General features: G+C 39.5%; 1 protein-coding gene across 1 annotated transcript in view; it reads right to left on the reverse strand.

Moving 5' to 3' along the window:
* The window catches only part of SCIN (scinderin), a 50,123-nt gene that overhangs the window by 25,721 nt on the left and 3,910 nt on the right, over positions 1-20,492 (reverse strand). Inside the window, exons 2-4 of the mRNA XM_042802115.1 lie at positions 19,784-19,938; positions 18,141-18,302; positions 6,295-6,444 (exon numbers count right to left, since the gene is read on the reverse strand). Coding sequence (XP_042658049.1) covers positions 6,295-6,444; positions 18,141-18,302; positions 19,784-19,938 — 467 coding nt within the window. The remainder of the gene's footprint in view (positions 1-6,294; positions 6,445-18,140; positions 18,303-19,783; positions 19,939-20,492) is intronic.

Here is a 20,492-nt window from a genome sequence, read left to right on the forward strand (position 1 = left end):
TTCTTGCTGACACCCGCACATACCCCAAACCATTCCAGTGAAGCAGCATATTCATCTTCCTGAGGGGTAAATTTGGCCCATAGTTTCAAACCATGCTGAGAAATTTGTCTGTTCATTTGAATATCCAATGCAACTACATCTAGTAACTATAGCTAGTAGTTCTGCTATTTGCTGCCCATTAGCTTTATTAAGTCTTTGCATTCTCCTGAAAATGTAGTTAACTTCTGTGTGTCTGACTGGTAGCTGAGTCTTTGCACTGGTGACTGGTACAATTTCCATTGTCCTCATACTTCTCTCAGTGCATTAATTTTCCTTTGTACACGACTGTTCAATACTGCCTCTGCCCTGGGACTGAAATTAGCTTCTAATATTTATTTCACAAAATTCCCTGGAAGCTTGTCCATTTTTTCCAACTGTCTCCAGTAAGATAATAAAAGAGACCACTTTGGTTTACATATTTCCAAAGCCATGGATTATTTGGCCCAATATGATTTCATTAAAATATTTTTCATATTGGGCATTTTATTGCTAGTGAACAAGTCAGACTGGACATTAATAGTTACATGCAATTCACAGCTTATGAAATCATAGTATTTGAGTAAAGCTGTGTACAAGCTACACAATTAAACAATTGTTTAATCGCTAACAAATGCCCAGAGTTTGTATTCCACAAAAGGAATTACCCCTCCTCCTCCATTACCCTCACTGCCACTGTCTGTACACAAAACAAACTTCTTAGCATGACTTGACCTCATAATACAACCAAAAGCAAGGGAACAAGAAATGCGAATACTATGAGAGTAGCAATAGCAGGTTTTGTTTTTGCAGAATTGTGATGGCAGATCCTATTCTTGCCGGCTCTGGGCAAGAAACAGGTACCAAACTGGGGGGGCACACACTGCTCCTCGAGCCTTATGCAATGATCCATGTGACAGGACCAGAGACTGCAGGAACCTGCCTAGCTCCTTCAGAGAAACCTGCCCTTGCACTGTCAAACCCACTTATGCTAGCTGCAAGTTACAACAAGCCTTAGTTTTTTCCCAGCTACCACACTGTGTTCTGTGCTGCTCTTTATTTTGTAGCAAATAATTTTTAGGGGCTTGAATTTAACAAGGAGGGAGGAGGTGGTCCTGCTCTTCTGTCCATGTGCACAGACATCTATCTAGCTAATTTAAGGTTTACTGGAGGTTGATGTTGTGGTGATGTTTGCATTCTCTAGGTAGCTAGAGAAGCAGCCTCTGTAACTTGCATCTGTGATGGGATCTTCTTGTTTTCTGTGCTCTTGAGATTTTATCCACATGACTGAGTTAGCACTGTGTAGTTAGAGGTGGAAAGGTATGACTGGCTGTAATATGAATAAGCCATTCCCATACTTTCGTGCATCGTATTTATTCACACCACATGCGAAAACAATCATCACCAAACACAATGGCATTCAGGAATTCCCAGGATTAAGCATTTCGTAGAAGCTTGAAAGAAAAAGAGCGGAAGAGAAAGGCTGCGTTATCAGAAAGGAGGAAGAAGTTCTTTCTGTTGCTCAATATGTAAACAAACATAAACTAGGTGAATATTTACACAAGTATTTTATGAGAAATGAGTTTGCAAGGCCACTAGAACTCTAACAAAACCAGGCACGTGACAACTGCAAATGCTGAGTAAACAAAAGTCATGGCAGTTTTTGTTTAAAGGCAGAAGAGTGATTTCAAAGATATGTACTAACATGATCCTTAATTTTCTTGGCGTTTTAGACCTCAGCATTCACATTTCTCAGGTTTCATTGTTTCAGCCATGACATCAAAAAGCTCCACAAAAATGGAACAAAAGCCAAAAGACTCAGCAGTAAAAACAGCATCAACCACAGGCTACCAAGAGCTGCAGTTTTAAAGGAGTCATTTGTGGGGAAGCAATAAAACAGTCCTAAGAATCAGACAGTTTTGACTGCATAGAAAACAAGACCCATCCTGAAACACGTTAGCTGAACACCTCAGGACTGAGTAGAAGGGACAGATGCAGACTCAATAATTAGTTTAGTTAAAACTCCATATATCTTATTTTTTCATTGGCTCTTATACCCTGAAGACAGACTGTCACAGCTGTCTGAGATATTTAAAATCTATCACAGGGGGATGAACCTATATAGTCAAGAACAGTACTGTCAATCTAAAAGTCTTTTAGGGTGTCTAATATTTTAAATTACACAAATATAGTAAAACAAATATACTAAGACATTCTCTTCCTCTCCTACTTCATCTCTAGAGGTATGATACTAGATCAAGGCTTGGTGTGCTAGGCATGAAGGATTGGACGCTTTCTATCTCTCCTTTCGGTGACTCAGAAATGAATTTCTGTGTTTTCTGCATTATTGCAAGCAGATTCAGCTTGCTGACTGACCAGAAAATTTTACAAAACCAGACATTTCTGATTCCTTGTTTCTCCAATTTGCCATTACTCTGAAAACAGAATCACACCTTACATATTCACTAGCTAAACAGTAGACAGTAATTTCACCGGAGAAAGAAAACAGGGTACCTCAGTCATTTATTCAACCCACTCACCATTTCCCACAACGCTGAGTAATGAGATCATGGAAAACTATTTTTAAAATTTAGCTTCCCCCGTTCTGTCCTCTCTTCACAATGAGAGCAGAAATTCCATCTACAGTTAGAAAATTGTCCTTCCTGAGTATGGTTACCTGTTACTGTGGCTGCACTCTCAGACCTCAGTGATCTTCTCGGTATACAAATGCAATGCTGTGAGATCTCTGCTTGCTACTGTGCAAGCAGTCAGAAGGACAAGCATCAGTGTCACTGCAGCGGGCCCAGGAGGGCTTCCAGCATGGCTAGCAACTGACCCTAGAAGATTTTGGTCCTAGGTTAGCTTTGAAACCATGTATTTAGTGTTCCTTTTTGGTTAAAGGGGGAAAAAAAAGAGGCTTTGTTAGCTCTAACCCTAATGTGGTCACTCTAGAGTGACTCAAGCATTGCTAAAACCTATTTTTGGATGGGTCCCATGCAGATTAAAAACTTCCTGTAACACAATTTGAACATTCAGACCAGAATAAGTAACTCTATTCAGCTGTCTACCTGAGAAAATCAGAGCAGAGTTGGCATCTGGTGGATTCTACTATGGGCAGCTGCAACTGTCACAGTTACTGAGCAGCAACAGCAGCAATTTGTCCAAGGTGGTCAGTTTATTTTTTAAATTTCCAAGGCAGCAACTCTATACAGCACTGCTTATTTAAACCTGCCAGTCAGTACCTCACCTAAAGTGCAAACATGGAGGTGAAACCAGGTGGATTAAGTACTTTCTATGTGCTTGCACGGAAAGTTTCTGTCTTGTCTTCACAGTCGGAGTTCTAGGTCTGAGCTTTCCAGACACGCTGGGTTTCCTGACTGTGAGCACAGGACGGTCACTGTGTGCTCTCAGGTAGCCCTTGGTCACTACAGCAGGTAAAAAAAGATATTGCCACTGTCAAAACTACTCACGCACCCCGCTCCTAGCCACTCTCCTTTCCCAGGGTGAGCGAGCAGTATCTTGCTGGCCTGCCACAGCAATTCATCCAGCCCTACAGCATGCTCCAGACAGCTTTCTCCCCTGGGCAATTTGTTCAAGCAGTGCCAGCCTGTTCCCAGTTCTTGCTAAAAATAGTAGTCGGGAGCAGGCAACCACCCTTGTCAGACTACTTCACCTCACCCACAGCTCCCAACAGGAAATTGGGCTGGCTGGGAAACACAAACCCACCACAGCAACTGCTGCCTCTGCTAATCCCATCGCAGGACAGAAGCCTATCAGGGTTTGTTGAATCAGCCTGTGTCTTGCCTCCGTGGTTGGGCACAGGCACAACAGTCTTGTTTAACTGGCTGGTAGTCTCGACCTGGTGTTTAAGCAGTAGGGATATGATCACTATTGGCTCTTCACATTGGTACCCATGGTGGGCATGGCAGCCCCTCTCCCGTGAACACTTTTCGAGCAGTGCTGAATGAGCAAGTTTAGCCACTGATACGGAAGCAGATTTCTAAGCTCAGAGCAGGGGGACTCAATTCTGACATTTATCAGAGGACATAATTTTTGGAAATCTCATTCTAAGTTCAGTGGCATTACTAGATGACAAAATGAGTATTTAAAGTACATAATTATTTTCCCTAGAAAATAAATCAACCTTTTTCTAAGAAAGCTGGGGCTGGCAAAAATCCATCCTTCCTGATGCAGAGGGAAGAAACGAGCACAATGCCAGTTTCAGAGCAGTCAGCACAGGGAAGTGCTACAGCAAGTTACAGAGAATTTTGCAGGAGGAAGGAGAAATCAAAATGAAGAGCTCCAGGAACTGGTTACAATTTGAGCAGGAATAGGATTTAATATGTTTTATGCGTCTGTGAGGTTAACTACCCTCTCCTGGCTTATTAGCAGCACTTTTCAGAGCTGGGACTGGGACAGCCACAGCTGAGCTGCAAACCCCGCTGTGTGAGCAGCACTTCCAAAAGCAAGGCTACCCTGCACCACGCAGGCTAGAAGCTAAGCCCCGGCTGCCAACAAACTCACTTGAATCAGGCTCATTATAGGGGTGCCGATAAAAGCCATGAACCTACTTGCATTTTTCTTCCCGCTATAGTCACCATCCAAAAGGAAAAGCAGAAACTTCTTCATACACTGTTGGTTGATTCCCTGATACAGTAACAATGCACTACAGGATCAGAACCAAGCCTGGCGTTTTTCCTGCCCTTAATGATGTGTCAAGGTTACTAAAAAACAACAGTTGCACGCAGCTGAGCAGCCTGGCAAAGGGCTGCAGGGCGAGGCCGGCACATCCCTGCGGCCCACAGCCTGTCAGGGGAGGCGGGAGCTGGCGGCCCTCCCTGCGCTAGGCCCGCGTCCTCGCCTGCTGGGGCAAGAGGTGCAAAGTGGAGCTGCTCTGATCAACACTCCCAGCTCACACGGGAACTTTCCGGAACCCCGTGCAGAGCCTCGAGCGGTCACCCCGGGCTTGGCAGGAGGAGGCTGCCAGGGGACCGTGCCAGCAGGTTCCCGCTGTGCCACCCGCAGAGGCCTGCAACCCAACACCGTGACCCCAATAAAGAGCGGGAGGTTGGGCTCTAATTGTCAACCAATGCTCTGTTCACAGACGTTACAGGTGTAAAATATGTGATACATCAGAGCTGGTATGAGAAATCTGTACAAGGAAGTAAAAAGCCAGAGAGAGGACTGGTTTTTTATTTCGTTTTGTTTTTTCTCCTTCAAAAATCTCTGGTGCGCTGCGTGCCACCTTCCGTACTTGTGAGCACAGCCACTTTTGTACTCACACCCGCAGGCAAGAAGTCTCGGCAAGCAGATGGACATCACCACAGCTAGCACGGCCAAGGGCTGGTGGCTCAGCACCTGCCACGTTTTGCTGCTTAGGCAATAACTAGTTACACTCCGTGTGGCAAAACTGAATGTAAGCACCATCAAAAATAACGGCATACCTGCATGCAACATTAGCATTACTTCCTGAAGTTAATCTGAAGTACAAGTTAATATTCTAAGCGTACATTTTCAATTTTATTGAAGCACTGCTCTATAACCCTGCTTCCCTCTTCCTTCTTTTTAGAAAATGAACAGAAAAAGCTTAATTTAGCACGCAAATACCAAATGACAATGCTTTAATTAGTATGGGGTATCCAGCAACTTAGCGCCCAATAATTTCTTCAAGATCTGAAAACTTTATAAATGGGAAATATTTTTTTTCTTTTGCATTCTACTTCTGTCAGCTCAGTTCTGATACCTGAATTCTGGTTTTTGAATAAATGGTTAAACTTTCTAAACACATGAGGAAGGGGCTCGCTAAGGTTACTAGAATTTAGGTGCATAGGAGTTTGCAGTAGAAGTGGTGATGCAGAGCAGTATGCTTGGCCTCATGCATCTCCATGCAATTTGCTATATCTGTTGGCATCCTAGACATGGTAATTCTACCTTCTTCCTCTTGTTTGGTGCTGTCCCACCCTGATGCTGCTCTTTCCTCATACAGAGCACCAGGTAGTGTGGTTCAGGTATGATCTCTGCTGTTAACTCAGTCAAAAAGCACTTAGTTCTTAAAAAAGTATTCTGAGATGATTGATTATATCGGACTTTACTTCCTAATAAACTTATCACTGCTTGGATAAGGAGGGAAAGTAATATAAACTGGCCTTCCATAAGCTAAATCTGAGTTCCCAAAGTCCTCAAAGAACAGGAACTTTGAGCCCGATCCTATTTAGTTTCTGAAGTGTAAGTGCATTTTATTCACAGCTGTGTCAGTAACTGGTACGCATTTTACAATACCTTTATGAGCTGGTTTGGTTCACTCCCTTCTTCCACGGTAATTAATTTAGACCTTCCATTTCGTTCATTGTCCCGAATGCCAAGAGCAACTTGAGTAGCCTTCAGCCGCTCATATTTATTGCATGATGAGCCACACCACTGATAGATTTCCTAAAATAATTAAAAGCACACACATTAGCAATAAGATTTAACATTGAACAAAATTATGAAATTAATATTTTATTAATAATTATTTTACTGGATCTAAACCACCAGAACATCAGTGAAGCTACATCTTTCAGAAATGCCTCCCAGAAGAGATTGACTAAATCACATAGATATTTGTATTATGCAAGATATTTATGTAAGGCAATTTGGTATCCACATATTAGGAGATTGCTTGATCTCAGATTAGTCAGAGTTTTGGTTTAGTCCACGTACAGATATATCTTCAGCTATCTAAAGAATATGAAACTCCTAAATTTGCTACTGTAAATTGTCTTCATTTTATATCTGGCAATTCTTCTATACTACTTCAGCAGTGCTGGTTCTTACCTGTAGCAAGAAACAAAGTAATTTGAAAAATCTCAAGGAAAACCCTGTCCGTGTCTGCTACTTGAAGGTAAAGTTAGATCTTTCAATAAATTTTTTATTTTGATGATTTTTTGCTGTATAATGACATTTGTCACACACTCTTCTGTATCAAACCACAAAATCAGCTCAAGTGCAAATGTCTGACGTAGGTGTTTTCAACAAAAAGTCATCGTCACTAGAATATTTTTCCTCAACTTAAAGCTGATCCAATGCTCATAAAAGTTTATTAATCTCAGATTAATGCAAGCCCTTCCAACTGTAGTTATCACAAATGTCTTCATAAATTACTTCAAGATTTACAGATCAGGAATGTGCAGTTTTTCTGGTCAGTTAAACCACTAAGTTTCTCCCCAGCAGAGGACAGACATAAACCCGGTCGCCCTTCCTGCCTCAGGGACTAACTAAAATAAAAACAAGAGACACATCTGTAAAAGATGCTTCCATTCAGGAAGGGGGTTGCCACCTTTACAAGGAGCTTCTCCTACACCTCAGCAGTGGCTTTTCATATTGATGACTGAGCACTGCAGTGGCAGTAACCCACTCCTAGACATCATCCTACAGGCCTTCAAGGCCTTTCTCTCACCTGACTGAATAGGTAAGTGAATGGGTGTGCACTGCACATGATGGGGAAAGTACAATTCAACCCGAATGGAGCATGTTCCTAAGGCACCTCTCAGGAAGGAGCACTACCAGAACCAGCCTAAAACAGGTCCCCTAATCCAGTCACACCACAGAACAAGGACCCCCAGTTTTGGCAAGTCCCATTATTCATCCTAAATGAAAAGCATTTCAGAATAAAAAATTTAGATTTCAGTCTTGATGAAAATTAATAAGTAGAAGCAGAACATAAGTTGCAGAGCCACTAGAGGCAGAGCTGGAAGGAGCTAGGCAAAGGAAATTAATCAGCTTGGCTGATTGTTCCCCCCCCCCCCCCCGCCTCCCTTCTTCTGGAAGAAACTTGATTCTTCTTCACATGATTCTATAAAACATCCCAAATAGTACAGCAAAGATACACAGTCATTTTCAACTTTAAAAAAGGTTGAACTGGTTTGTCTTCATCTACAATGCAAGTAACAAGGATTTAATCAGAGCCCTCACTGAGTAAATTACTGGGACCTCAGTTTTACAATGCATATACAACTAAGTATAAAACTTAGATTTTGGATGAAAACCCTTTAATTAAAAAAAAAATCTTTTTGAGCTATTTCTGCTGACCAATATTGTTATTTATTAGTACTTGAAATGGTGGCTTGAGACAAGTGAGAAATGAAACACAGCTTCTCAGTACTAGCAGATACAAACTTCTAGAAGACTGTTAACACTGATGCAGTCTGTATGAGAAAGAGTACTAGTAACTTCTGATATTTACTTTTCACCAGTTTAGCCACAAAAAACCCAAACACAGTGATCTCACAGACAAGTTCTCTTCCCTTCAGAAGCATCCTTCAAAGACAAAGTTTTAAGCTGAAGTCAGAATGACACAAGTTCCCAGAACTAGATCCCTTTCAACTTGCAGATGTTATGCAATGAAAGTTATGAGGTTTTCAGCTTGCATTTACTAACCTGACTGTAGGCATAAAACCAGGAAAAAAAAAAAAAATCTGCTTCCAAGTTCTGGTATAAATACTGTCAGCTTACTAAGTATCCAAAATCTGGAGATATACTTGGCTTCAGGTCTGAACCTTATCTTAAATCTGACTTTTGACATTTCCACAGGACAAGAAAATATCTGTGCATGCTTGGGGAAACAGTGTTCTGAAGAATTAATGAAAGACTACCTTGAATGTGTAGAAAGTCAGAAGCTTAATTTTGAGCAGATTTTTAAACATAGTTGTTATAGCCACACAGTGCTTCAGCCATCTTCTCCCAAATTTTTGGAGACTTCCCAAAACACAGACTCCTTTCGTTTCTGCAAATTTCAACACTCAGACTTACTCATTCTCATCTTAGCCTACCTCCAACTAATTGAGCGTATTTGAAATTATGTGAGAGAACAGTAGTCACTAGAGATATAGCAGCCATAAATAGGAATTCTTTATTTTCCATGTTCTACAGAAGCAATAAGGAAGAGAATTAACTGAAGAGGTTTGGCAGCTGTTGCCTTATCACAGTGTGTATGCTGCAATTCATGGAGATTACTTGTTCAAAAAGGTTGAAAGTTCAGTTTCAGTTGTACATGTCAGTCTTCTCTTGGTCTTTTGGTAACTGGCCATGAAACCTCAAGCAAGTACTCTCATCTACAAAATGAACACTATTTACTGTACTGACCACAAAGGGTAATGACTTAAACTGTCACTGCAAATTATAAATACCTTTACTTCTCAGACAATAAAGTCACATTTTCTTTTCTTAACATCTCCTAAAGGTCCTACTGTACAGTACACCCTAGCTACTCTGCATTCATAGAATATTCTCCCAGCCTGCCTTCAGTCAGCAAGTGACTAAACTGAGGTCTCCTACAGACCACTGGCTCTAGGCTTCAAATCAGCCTGAGCAAGAAGAAAGACCTTTAAAAATCTACAGTCATGTATTTCAGATTTTTTGATTTGCAGACTTCATTATTTTCCTTATGGAGTCCACATTCCTAAACTACAGAAACATTCTCAAAAAATAATGTGGCCTAAATACTTTTGTCCTAAGCTAAAATAAATATGAAATTTTGTTAGCTGTAACTTTGAGAAACCTTGTGTGGTAAGGTTTTCTCCTGAAGCATAAAAAAAAAAAAATTTGAATCAACAAGCAGCATCTGAAAATAGCCTTGATCTGGTGTTCACATGGACAAGCCATACCATTCCTATAAGCTCCATCTTCCCTGGTTATTTTAAAAGATTTTGATTTTAAAAGCTATATAAACAAGATCCTGGCTCTATTCAGTACTAGAGAATAGAGACAGTATTCTTTATTAAAACCCTGAAAACTAAACTTCACATACTGTATAATCTAAAAGAAGGAAGTGAACAGCCACAAGTCATGAAAGTGTCACGAAGTATGTAATATTTTACTTTTTTTACTATGAACATTAAACAAGTATCTTAAGCATTCAGTGCTACAAGCTTTCAGGAGCTTAGATTTAGTTACTTTTTTCTTCAAAAGTAAAATCATCTTCCCATTTATTTTTAAATGTATCTAATTTTGAGGCCTCATAGTAGAAGTATAGCTGGATCTTGACAAGTTTGTCTTCTGGACACAACTTACTCATTTCAGTCTCTAGGCAGATTGTGTTTTTAACAATTTAAAGGCAGAGAAAAAAAAATTAAGAGTTAAAGCCACTTCTTGACAAGGATATTTAGATCTGAATTTACCCAAAGTAGAGTCAGCTAGTTATCTAACCATGCCCAACATACCACTGAACTTTCAGCTTGTATTTTATTATTCATGTATTTATTTTTAGACATACATACGTATAAAGTGCTCAACTAGGGACATAATATGGTATTTAGCTCTAGCTCACTCAGTGCTTTCACAATTTCTTAGCCATACTACACCTTCACTATATTTAGGCTTGCTTTGCTAACCTTATTTTGAATTGGCAGGCTGACAAAAAAATGTTTTCATTAAAATGAAAATAGACTTCAAGTGTTCACTCCACTCAGAAGAAAAAAAGGAACTTCATTCATCAGTAATTCCAGTTGCCAAGCCCAGTTTATTTTCAGAAGTTTTTCAGAAGTTTGTACTAGCAAACTTTTTTTTTTAAAATCTCTAACAGAGTTAGAGAGATGCTATGAAAAAGTGCTATTCTGCTACCTGATACTAATGGTTGCTGAAATCAATACACTTGTTGGATCACAGTGGAACAAAGAGCAGCTGAGGGTGGGAAAATGTTACCATGAATAATCCCCATGACCACCCTGGAGCTCTTGAGGGAGGCCAGGAAGGCAAACCAGGCCTGCACCATGCACACTGCAGTCATGGCAAGGTCTCTACTCATCTGCGCATTTGGAGGACACAGTTTGGTCTTGTAGCTACAGAGCAGCAGGATTCACTGCTTTTATTCCTGGTAACTTCTGGCCTGCAGAGCGACCTTGAGCAAGTCACATGAGATTCCTACAGCACATTAAAACTGACCCAACATCTGGCTTCTATACCAAAGTGTGCAGCAGGATGATTATGCATGGCTCATGTAACTCTAGAGAGTACCTTGGCACTTCTCCCTGTATGGAAGGGGATTGTGAAAGCACACCTCCTGCCTTCTTGCTCTAGACCCAAAGCAACAAAACAATTTGCTTATTTCAGAATTTTTCCCTTATAATACATAGCCACCTCTGTATTCAACAGGCAGACTTCTCAGTTCGGAAGCAAATGGAAATATACTGTGCATCCTAGTGTCTTTTCTGTGAATCTTAGATAGGACAATGAAAGCAAAAGCCAAGAAGATTAAACCTGTGAAGAACTCAGTTTTGTTCTAGTTACAAACATGTCCTGAACATACAGGTGTTTTAAATATGTATCTCTGTTGAAATATCAAGTAATTTCCAGGTCCATACTGATTTGCATTTTCTTACATGGAGAGACATTAAAAAGCTAAACAAATTAAGTAAGTTTAAAGCCTCTGAAGCAGATTTGTTGCAAAACTCCAATTTCACTAGAAAATAATGGTAGAATGTCTAAGACATTAAGTCTCACTAATCTTAAAGCATTAAAAAAAAAAAGCTTTCATTAAGGAAAGACTTTAAACCAAGTATCACAAGCTGGTGTGCCTCCATTCCTTGTCGGTAGGCCCTGATGCAACCTAAACCTGTTCACCTTTGCCCACATCTACACCAGAACATGCTCCCAGAATGTAATTGCACATCAATTAAAATAAAATTACCAGTCCTAACTAAGTATCAGCTAAATCTATAGTGTGGATCCTGTCATGTCAACATGACACAGCTTACACTGACTTAATATATATCAGTCAGGATGTTGCAGTCTGCTCCTCTAAACCACAGCATTAGGTACAGAGGCACAGCTGTGAAGCAGAGGGGTATAGTGAAAAAAAAAAAAAAAAAAACACAACAAACCCGCTTACTCATGTGAAACACCATAGTACATTATCTTCCCCCCAGAACTCATATAAAAGGGCTAAAAGCAAGAAAAGAAAGTTTGTAAAGTTATAACTGCCTTAATTCCTCTCTTCTCTAAGGCTTAGCTGCTTCTGTTCATTAGATAGAAGCAGATCAGCACCTGGGTAAATATCCACATCACAGAAAGCTACTGTAGTGGTTTCATAATGGGTAGGTAGAAGAACGGCTGATGAGGCTTGTAAAGAAAGTTAGGTCAGGAAGAGACCTGTGATGCACTCCTATTGCTCACACGTGAGTACATCTAAGGTACCACTTCTTGAGGGAAGAAGAAAAAACTAGCTAAGCTAGAGGCAGACTGAACACTGGCAAAGCTTTTATAGATATCCTACCATGCTATTATCAGAATAATTGGCATGCACCTAGCTGAGGCTCCATTCATTCTCTTCATGGTCATTAATACATAGCTGTTCTGATAAGGCAGTAACACATTTTAGCTGAAACTGTTCTTTGCTAAAGTCTAGTCTCATAAATTAAACAGATTTAAGGAAAAAATGCCAATACAAAATAGAAAGAGATGAAAAAAGTTTTTATATGACCTTCAAACAGAAATGCTTCCAATGCGTTCAGTTGTCAGTAAAAGAATTTGTAGAACAAATGTATAGTATCTTGGTGTTTGTAATTCAAATGCTAAGTTTTTGGAAATAAAACAGAGTCCTAAACAAGAGTGTGGAATGTTGTTTTGGTGGTTTGTTTTTTTGGTTTTTTTTTGGTTTTTTTTTTTTTAGTGAAGAAAGAGTGCTAAATAAAGAAAACAGAAGTCCAAATGGTAAAAAAATATCTGAACAGTAAAACTGAATAAAAGTGACTAGGGTACAGCATTTTTTGCCAGTTCCCGGACACTCAAGTTTTTTAGGAACTGACATACATATTAAGAATGTTTGAATTGGATCAAGTTAATATGGGCTTCTGGAAACATTTTTCTCCTTAAATTATTCAGTATTTTTTCCTATCTTGACTGTTGAATTGCTTGATACAGGCAGTTAAAATAAAAAAAAAAAATCATTTCACATATTCATCAAATCTGCCTTTTACATTTGTTGAAACTGTAATACAGTGAACCATTGAAAGTTGTGGAGTTTTGGTAGTCCAAAACAAACTCTGAATTTATTCAGCCAGAATGCTGCTGAGGCCACCTGGCCTCAGTATAATTACAATAGTGTTTTTGTAACCAGTCTTGGAGTCTCTCATTCGATTCAACTGGAACAAATTGTCAGAATAAAAATGTTAGATGCATCACAGTCATACACTTAACTATATTCATTTTTTCCTATCACACCTGCTTTGCTAGTATATTCTAGGAGTAGCTGTTGCTGTATCACAGTGCATTAAAGGGTACATACCAGGAGGATACTCATTCTAAGTAACAACAGCTCAAGCAGCAAAACATCTGGATTTCCTACAGCTTGATGAAGAAAAATAACCTGAGTCCTTATGTATACATATATGTCCTGTCCACCTGAAGATTTAATGGTGGTCTCCATTTCAGCCACTTTTCTTCATACAAGTGAGGGTGAAGTGAAGCTCTGCAGTCCTTTCCTTTGAAGGAGAACTACATACCCTGAATACTCTAACTAAAGTGGGAGGAAAAAGGCTGAATATTTTTCTCCAGCTGAGGACTTTGGAACTACAGTAATTTTCAGAATGCTGGAGTTTACACTACTGAAGCTGTAAAAATAATTGGTTTGCAGGTTTACAGAAAAATGTTTGCTTAATAAGATACACTCTGCATAGACATAGCCACATTTTAAAGCTATTAATAAATCCATAAAGTTAATAAAGAGTGAAAGCAGTTTAGTTTTTCAAGCTCTACTTGTCTTACAACTCCCTGCTACAGCATGAGTGATAGTTTAACTCTCAGCTGGAGAAAACTGGAGAAGAGGTTAGTTGTAGGAGAAACAATGTGAATGAAAAACATGGAAAAAGGTGATGACTAGCCTGTTGTTAGTGCCAGGGAAAGCAACTAGAAACTTAGTGATGAATAACATGCAAGAATCTGCTCTTCCAGTCCTGTTTATACACAAACAGGGACTTTAGTAAAGCGATTAATATGCTGATCGTGAACTGGTTTTTCTAAAGGAAGAGAAGCAAAGTCACGTAGAAGAGAAAGTGCAGGCAAGAAGACAAGGGAGATCAGAAACAAGCAAAGCTACATGCTTAAGGTTGCAATGTGATGCTGAATCATGCCCCATAGTCATAATCACAAAGCAAGTATCTGTCCTCTTGGTCTTTTACTGTTAAAAAGCAGAAGTTAATTTTCTTTTTGTAAACAATTTAATCTACAGCAAGTTAACAGTTTTTATGAAAAGCAGCTGTCAAAAAAGCCAGCCTCTTTGCTTGATGTATTTTTTCTAATGTCTTTGTATAAGACAGCAATCTTTCCATTTGACATACCTATTATGCCAGGAGTTCAAGCAGGAGCATACTGACAGATACACGATCAAAACAGCTTTATTCAGTCTCATACTTTTGAGTTCTAACATCATAATTTTCACTTGTGATTCATGGAGCCCTTGAGAAGTACACATATTGATTGCTTGATGACACAACAAGTTGTTTTTAAGCACACCACAGGCTCTTAAATTTCAAACCAGCAACATCTTGGTTGTTTATAAATCAGCTTATAAGCACCAGTATAGGAACGGGAAGAATTGATAACTGAGTGCAGTTTAAGCTATATTAACATATTCATCTGGTTAATACTAAAACAGCCTGGGAAACCATTCAGTGAATAACATACACATGGCACAGTGATGAGTCTTCTTCCTTCCCTTCCACAGTCATTTTCCATGCCCTCTCATGCTCCTTGCTGTTTTGAGCATTTGTCTTGGTCATGAAGAAAGAAAGAGGGATGTGGCTAAGGGGAGGTGGCTGGAAGATGGGGTCATGCAGGGAGACCTGCATCTGGAGGTAAAGGAAACAGCACAGAGCAAGGCCAGAGAGCTTATAGCCACCAAGAACTGCCAAGCCCATCCAGGTGCCCCTCATGTGACACCAGGAACCCCTCAGCATCCTCCAGTCAAAAGGATGGGATGGGAAGTGTGGCAGAAGACAACAGCTTCTGTGAAGGCTTGAGAACAGCCATGTCAGGACAAGACACACTAAGCATCATCTGACAAGGTAAGGTGTGCTTTACTCAAGGCCTGTGCAAAGCCCTCTCAGGAACTGCCCTGCATTTCTCTTTCCTTGCCCTGTCCCAGAAGCTTCCAAGTTTATCAAGGTATCATGGAAATCCCTTGTAGAAAAAAAAAAAAAAAAAAATCAATCATATATCAGGGTCTGGCACATCTGGCACCCCAGGCACCCTCCTGGATCACTGGTTGCACTGGTACATCAGTCTGGTGGTCACAGCATTCATGTCATGTTCTTACAGAAGATTGTTTGAATAAGAGGTCTTTACACATTACCCAGAGCTAATGACTCCTCATATCAAAGACAGTGTTTTCCCTGCCTTCGGCAGCTGTTTTCTGTTCCAGCCTAGAGAGTTCAGAGGAGGCAAGATAATACCTGGGCAGGATATTTGAAGTGCTGTAAATGTGGTTTAGTAACATATCTAGGTATGAGGTAACCATCAGAACCTGAACTGTAAATATGTGAACCTAGATGGAAATGCACACAAATGCTTTTTACTTAAGGCATTATCACCAGAAGGGAAACCTTAGTGACCAATAATGACTTTTTTCTGGATCATTATTACCTTTCTTAATTTTCCCATATCTGTTCAAACCACAGGTATAAAATACTGCAGTAATTGAGCCTAACGGGAAAACTGAAATGATTTTTCATTATATTAGATAAGTGGCTTGATAAAATGTAACAGGAAATGGACTGCACAAGCAGTTTTGCAGTGCCATGGAGACCATCCTGCTTAGCTAATAGACTGGGGAAAGCAAGTCTCAAATTCATCTTATTTGACAGGCTACAATAATTTGACATTAAAAGCACTGTCCATAAGCTCATTATTTTATGCAATTACTACCCATTATTCTCAGACAATGATTCAGTAATGCCCTGCAATAAATCCCAAGACTCAAGAGAAACCCTATTTAAGATTCATTTTATTTCAATTATTAAGTAAAGGAATCTACTTCAGCCAAATTTTTTTTTCCTTTTCTTAAAGAACACTGAAACTCAGTTAAGAGTTACTGTAAAGACTCACCCATTTACAATAGACCTCCAGTCATGGAAAATTTAAAGATAAAATACAGTTATTTCAGCTTAAAATATAGTTCTTATAAAACTTTCTCAAGATTTCCACTGTGACAGTATTTTCTATCACACCTGTTTCTCTACAGGCACTTCACTAGACTTGCATATCTTCATTTTCAAGTATGTCACACTGCCTTTTCATCTCGCACAGTAAAAGTTTAATTTATATAGTAACCTATGATGGAACTACTACAAGTGTGTGGATGCTGAAACACTTCTTTCCTTAACTTAATACATCCAATAAAACCCATCCCTCATACCACTGACACAGCAAGACCAAGAACTGGTATTAGTCATGTGATTTGACTGATATCTCCCACAGTGTGGCAAAAAAGATCTAGATGTTCACATCTAATCTTTCTTCCTACAGAGGCATGGGGTTGCATTGCTGTTTGACCTCTGTTTTTTCAAACAGGAAATCAGAAACCAGAGTGACATTACACTAAAAAGTCTCACAGTGTACATTCAGTATTAGAAATCAAGACTCTAAACCCATATTACATTTAAATTGCTTAGTGACAGTGCTCTCCTCTGAGCAAGTCTCATCAAAAGGGATGAGCCCCAAGCTATACATCTGACACCGCTATATAACCACAGTGTGTTTCATCAGTGTCACTGCCATGTCCACAGTGTGACCCAAGTAATTACTTTAGGTGAACTGGGTAAATGTAGCACAATAAGGATCAGGACAAGTTGAATACATGGAGTACACCAGTCCAACAGGGTGTCCATGGAAGGTTAACTCCAGAAAACTCAAGCCCTGTGACAGCCTGACTGCAAATGCAGCATTTTCTATCGATGTTTACTTCCAACTTTCCCATCTCCCATGGATTAACTCTTGAAGGGAATAGTTGATCTGGGTCTTCTGTGCAAAGTGACATGGAGATATAACTGTGTGGAAATTGACCATTTAACTGTTTCAGATGATTAACCATACTGCTATAGAAGGCATGGGATAATTTTAGGAAAACACTGGTTGGTGTTCTATCTGAAGGCTGCTAAACATAATAAAAATAAGGCATAATCAATATAGCTACTTGATACCAGCTATCTTCAACCGTCACACCACAGGATGCTTTTCAGAGGAAAAAGACAAATGCATAACCTGAGCTCAGAAGAGCATCTTTTTCAATAGGTCAGGGAACTCTTCCCAAATCGTGCTGAAGTAGCTGACCACTTCCTAGGGAAGCGCTACAGTTAAGACCCACTGCAGATGCTGCCTTGCAGATAAACTATTACCTTTCATATGCTCTTCATTTTATACATGTCAGCATATCAGGCATGGGAATAATTTCAAACTGGTAACTAGCATCTAACTAGTGTGGGCTACATCCCAGCTGTTACTTTTAGTATCAAAAAGTCTTAATGTGAATTCTGAGGTGACAGTACTATACTTTAAATCACGTGAAGCAAGCAAAATTATCGTATCTGTCCATATGCTTCTGTGCTGTCATTACTTGCTTTCAGCAGAAAGCCTTGAGGTATGGGATTGCTTCTCAAGCGACCTCTTGGAATATTCGAGTCCTTTTATAACATTTTGTATGATAAGTTTACTACAACTGCTTTTGCAGCTATTTAAGGCGAACTGTCACAATCAAAGTCTTATGAATATGAAGAAATGCTCTTAAGAGGAAGGTCTAGTCTGTGCTCTGCTCTGAACCCTGGCACTGATCTCATTCAGCTGCTAGGTAATGCCAAAGTCAGAGAGGACTTACTGTGAACAGCTTAAGGTTCAAACATCAGTAATAAAAAAAATCACAATGCCTTGAATGGGAAAGTGAACTGTTTCTTGAAAGATAATCTGTGCATACTTCAGAAAACTTCTATGGCAGCTTTGAACCTTTAAAGTGTTGTGACACAAGCTGATTTCCTAAAGAAGATTTTTTTTTTTTGTTGGTTTGGGTGAGTGACAAAAAGACTTGTGCATTTTAGGGGATGAATCAGACCTTAGAAGGGATGCTGCATCTCTTTTTGGTGTGTTTTGCTCTAGGAAAGACTTACAGTTCCGAGGTCAATAATGAAGCAATCTCCTTTGTTGAAGCTGGTCCAAGCCAGGGGGACTTCTGTGGCTCTTACAACTCTCCGACCCTTGATATGCAGAAGCCTCCGGGCACTCAGATCATTAGTAACAACATGATTAAATCCAGAGGCAACACCACCTGCCTAAATAAAACAAAAAAGCAGGACACTATTTCAGCTTGATTTCTGCAAACTTATCTTTTTGCTACAGAGGAGGAGCAAAGGAGGAAAGAAAAAGTGGTTTATGTGGCAAGGTGTGAGCCAAAATAATATACTGTTTAACAGTGCTGACCACAGACCAGACAGACATGGGAAACACTGCTGCTGCTGAACTCTTAGGTGTGAACCTTTATCTAAGGGAGCGAATGTCACCCTGCTTGCTTCAAAGGGTTTTCAGGTGAACAGGAAAGGGAAAGCACAAGATTTTCACCCTCCTGCATCATCTAGAGAATGAGGTAATACTGAATCGCACTGTTAGGACAGAAGTCAGTAGGTTGTTAAATAAGGACTGAGGAAAAGCAGAGGAATATGCAGCTCCTGTATAAATTTTCCCAACTTCTTTTAATCTCAAAGGTCTGGGTGATTTTAGTGCCTGGTTATCTGTAGAGGGAGGGGTCATTCCACAGCAGCTCTGTAATTTTCTGAAATGATTATTTGCAATTTAGGAGGCAACCTAGCAAGGAGCACCAAACTGGGGGAAGTGAGACCAAACTGTTGATTTACAAATCTTTAAAGCGTAAATTTAGGCATAACTTATTCCTGTGAATTGGCTCAACTGTCTGCCTCTGAGACAGTATTCTCCACTCCTCCAGGAGACCCAGACCTTGGGTTGGAATAGAAACTGGCTCTTGAAATTTCAAATTAAAAAGTAGAAGAGTGGGCAAGTCATTGACAAGGTCTCTTCTACAAGCAGAGTTAAAAGCCTCAAATCAGTTGTGTAGACTATTACAAGTTACAAACTTCCATAAAGGGAAAAAGGCTGACTGAGCAATGGCTCCTAGAGCTCCTACTATGGGGATATTCTCAGGAGATACGTTACTTTATTCTTAAAACACAGATGTAGCAAAAAAATTTCCTTTCAAAGATTCAGCTTCTGGAAGTGATGCAACAAGGAGGCTGACACTACATCTTTTTAAAATATAAAATTTTCAAGAAAAGTATTTGGGACTTTTTCTACTTCAAAGATAAAAACCTGCAGTAGGACTTCAAAAACACTATTTTTTGATTAAAGTGATGTTTTGGTCTTTTCCACACTGTTCATATTTTTAACCATTTAAGAATTTTGGATTCTGCATTTGAACAAAATGATTCAGTCTACAACATAGAAATGGAGATTTACTATCCCCCAAACGAGTCCCTACTGTGAGCTCCCTTAGGCACACAAGTATGAAATCTCAGGATAACTTGATTTTGGTGGAAAAAAGTCATTGGTAAAGGTTTGCTTGTAAACAAGATGCTGCTTTCTGTACAAATATTGGGACTCCTATAGTATAGATAGTTCAGATCTAAAACCAATGAGCATTAAGAAACCATTTTTAAACTTCCCATTTACAAAGCAAAATATTTTACTTGAGGGACAATGTTACATATATTTTTAGAATACATTTTGGCAGCTGGCTCTTTACCTTGTATTTTATTCCTCCTTTGAAGTAGCCCACAAACTCAGTAGACTCATATCCTTGAATTTCTCTACTCTGCACAGGCTTTCCTCCTAAATAGTCATCCATTTGAACAGTAAAGATAGCTGCAGCTGTGCTTTCATCCTGGGTACATTCTTTCCCTGAAATAAGATGAAAAATTACATCTATAAAGCACTAATATAACTGAATTCTGTTGGAGAAACTGTTACCGTGACAATCAGGCATTGCCGTCCACAGGTTGTACAGCCCATGTATGTCGCAACAAAGCACTACATCATAACCTTGTTCACCACCAAAAGCATGACCATCCATATCATTTTTTAACTACTTGTAGAACTGTCTTCTTTAAAAAAAAAAAAGTGAAAAATGGCCAAGTTCATCTTATCTCAGCTTCTTAGAACAAGAGAATATTTTGAGTTCAGCATAGCAAGTACCTGCAGTAATGATTTTCAGACTTTGAGTCGAAGTGCAAAGACAAAGGAAGGTCATGCCAAAGGACTCATTAGATAGTCAACTATGTATTTATGGTAAGAACAACTCACCAAGCCATAAAGTTAAAATAATTCAGAAGCAGTCCTCTTGACACTATAATGCAAGCAACGGTATTTTGCATATATATCTTCTACTAGATTGACTGGTACAGCCAGGAGAAAGAAAAGAAGCTTTGGGTCTCAGATAATTGCTTTATGAGGTC

The sequence above is a fragment of the Tyto alba genome, unplaced genomic scaffold (assembly GCF_018691265.1).
Source record: "Tyto alba isolate M040663 unplaced genomic scaffold, T.alba_DEE_v4.0 Super-Scaffold_38, whole genome shotgun sequence".
NCBI lineage: Eukaryota > Metazoa > Chordata > Aves > Strigiformes > Tytonidae > Tyto > Tyto alba.